Here is a 1,926-nt window from a genome sequence, read left to right as displayed (position 1 = left end):
ATTTAACCTCTGTGTTCCCTTTGTCTCTTGTCAGATCGTTTTGTGACATTTTGAGACTTTGTCTGCGTCCTACTGTGCATGTTCCTGTTGAGGACGCCTATGTGTTTTCCTTTCCCTGTAGCCTGTGTTTTCCCCGTGAGTTTCTCCCTGCCCTTGCTCTCTGTTTTTGCCTTGCCTGTTTCCCTGGACCCTTCCCTTTATTTTGAATAAATCTGCAACTAAACCCTCTCCTGCCTGCCTCATCCCTGCATTTTGGTCCTCATTCCCTGCACAACCGTAACAGAAAGGTGATGAGGAGGAAAGACTGACTTGTCTCACATCGCCTCCCGATGTATCCCTGCAGACAGGAGCACACGTCGTTCCTTATGCACAGGCCGCCGTTCTTACAGGGAGGACTGCAGAAAGCTGGAGGACAAACAATGAACTTCTCTTAAACTACACCTTAGTAATGTGACTTATGAATAACTCAAGGAATGGTGGAACTACTGATTGACTTCATGTAAATGTACCGTTCTGACACTGCGGGCCGTAGAACCCGCGAGGACACTCGCAAGTATTGGGCCGAACACACCAACCTCCGTTGAGACACACGGGCGAGCAGAGAGCTGGAGAGAGAGACGAGAGCATCAGCATTGAGAGGTCAGTTCACGCACGCAAGCAGGCACGCACACACGCACACACAAACACACACACACACACACTCACCAGTCTCACAGGACGGCCCGGTCCAGCCTGTCGGACATCGGCACTCATCTGGAGACACACACTGGCCTCCGTTGTGACAGTGGCGGCTACACACCACTAAGATCAAAAATGACAATCATCACAAACATGATAGTAAGAGCACATAAAATGTAAGTGATTATGGAAAAAACAGTAGATGGCAGTACGTGAACTCACTGGTCTCACATCGAGGTCCAACAAACCCGTACGGACACGAGCAGGTGTTAAGTCCCACACAGATGCCTCCGTTTTCACATGGTGACCTGCACATAGCTGCACAGATGCGTTTTATTAGTGATATCATTTCTAAATGGTTCATAGCTTTGGGAAATGTAATTGTTTATAATCTTTACTTCATATAGTTTCTAGCATGACAGACTGAACGTGTGTTTCTTTTACTATGGGAATGTGCTTCAAGACGTTACTGATGGTAAAAACCAGTGTGCTTAAGGCATCTGGGACTGTATTATCTGGGAACCAAGTGCTATCTTAATTATGAATCATAGTTCTGTATCCCTCGTTCCCCGCCAACAGCCAGGTTCTGTCCGAGGGTTTCTGTCTGTTCAGGGAGTTTTTTCTCGCCTCTGTCGCACCAAATGTTTGCTCTTGGGGGGGAATTGTTGGGTCTCTGTAAATTATAGAGTGTGGTCAAGATTAACTCAAGTGTACTGAGATAGCTTCTGTTTTGATTGGACACTATATATAAACATAAAGCAGGCGAGCATTACCTTCCTGGCAGGTTTCTCCGTGAAACCCTCTGGGACAGCGGCACACAGCGGGTGCAACGCAAACACCCCCGTTCACACAATCCGGCTCACAGATGGCTAAGAGAGTACAGATAAACAATAACAATACAAAAGCAAATAAATAATATCTAATATAATTACACAAGTCTATTTGTTTACCTGTCTGGCATTCGACTCCAGTGTAGCCGGGTTTGCAGCGGCATGTGTTGGGCGCGGCGCACTCCATGTTCCGACCACACGTATGCCTGCAAACAGCTTGGAAGACAAACAGTGGAGATGTTTAACCTGTTGGAATGCAACAGCAACAAACGCTGACAAAAATGCCAACAAAGGTGACCAAAACGTTGAAAAAAGTTACAAAAACGTTTTAATAAAGCAACCACGTGTTAATAAAGGCGACAAAAACGTTTAAAAAAAGCCAACAGGCCCCAAAAACACCATAGGTAAAAAAAAAAAA

General features: G+C 45.8%; 1 protein-coding gene across 1 annotated transcript in view; it reads right to left on the bottom strand.

The window, feature by feature from the left end:
• Nucleotides 1-1,926, bottom strand: part of si:ch211-246m6.5 (von Willebrand factor D and EGF domain-containing protein) — a 37,940-nt gene that overhangs the window by 3,535 nt on the left and 32,479 nt on the right. The window contains exons 24-29 of the mRNA XM_032506472.1: nt 1,629-1,724; nt 1,452-1,547; nt 901-996; nt 706-801; nt 510-605; nt 310-405 (exon numbers count right to left, since the gene is read on the bottom strand). Of these exons, the coding sequence (XP_032362363.1) occupies nt 310-405; nt 510-605; nt 706-801; nt 901-996; nt 1,452-1,547; nt 1,629-1,724 (576 nt within the window). The remainder of the gene's footprint in view (nt 1-309; nt 406-509; nt 606-705; nt 802-900; nt 997-1,451; nt 1,548-1,628; nt 1,725-1,926) is intronic.

This window comes from Etheostoma spectabile, chromosome 24 (genome assembly GCF_008692095.1).
Source record: "Etheostoma spectabile isolate EspeVRDwgs_2016 chromosome 24, UIUC_Espe_1.0, whole genome shotgun sequence".
Taxonomy (NCBI): Eukaryota; Metazoa; Chordata; class Actinopteri; order Perciformes; family Percidae; genus Etheostoma; species Etheostoma spectabile.
This window is presented reverse-complemented; position numbering and strand designations above follow the sequence as displayed.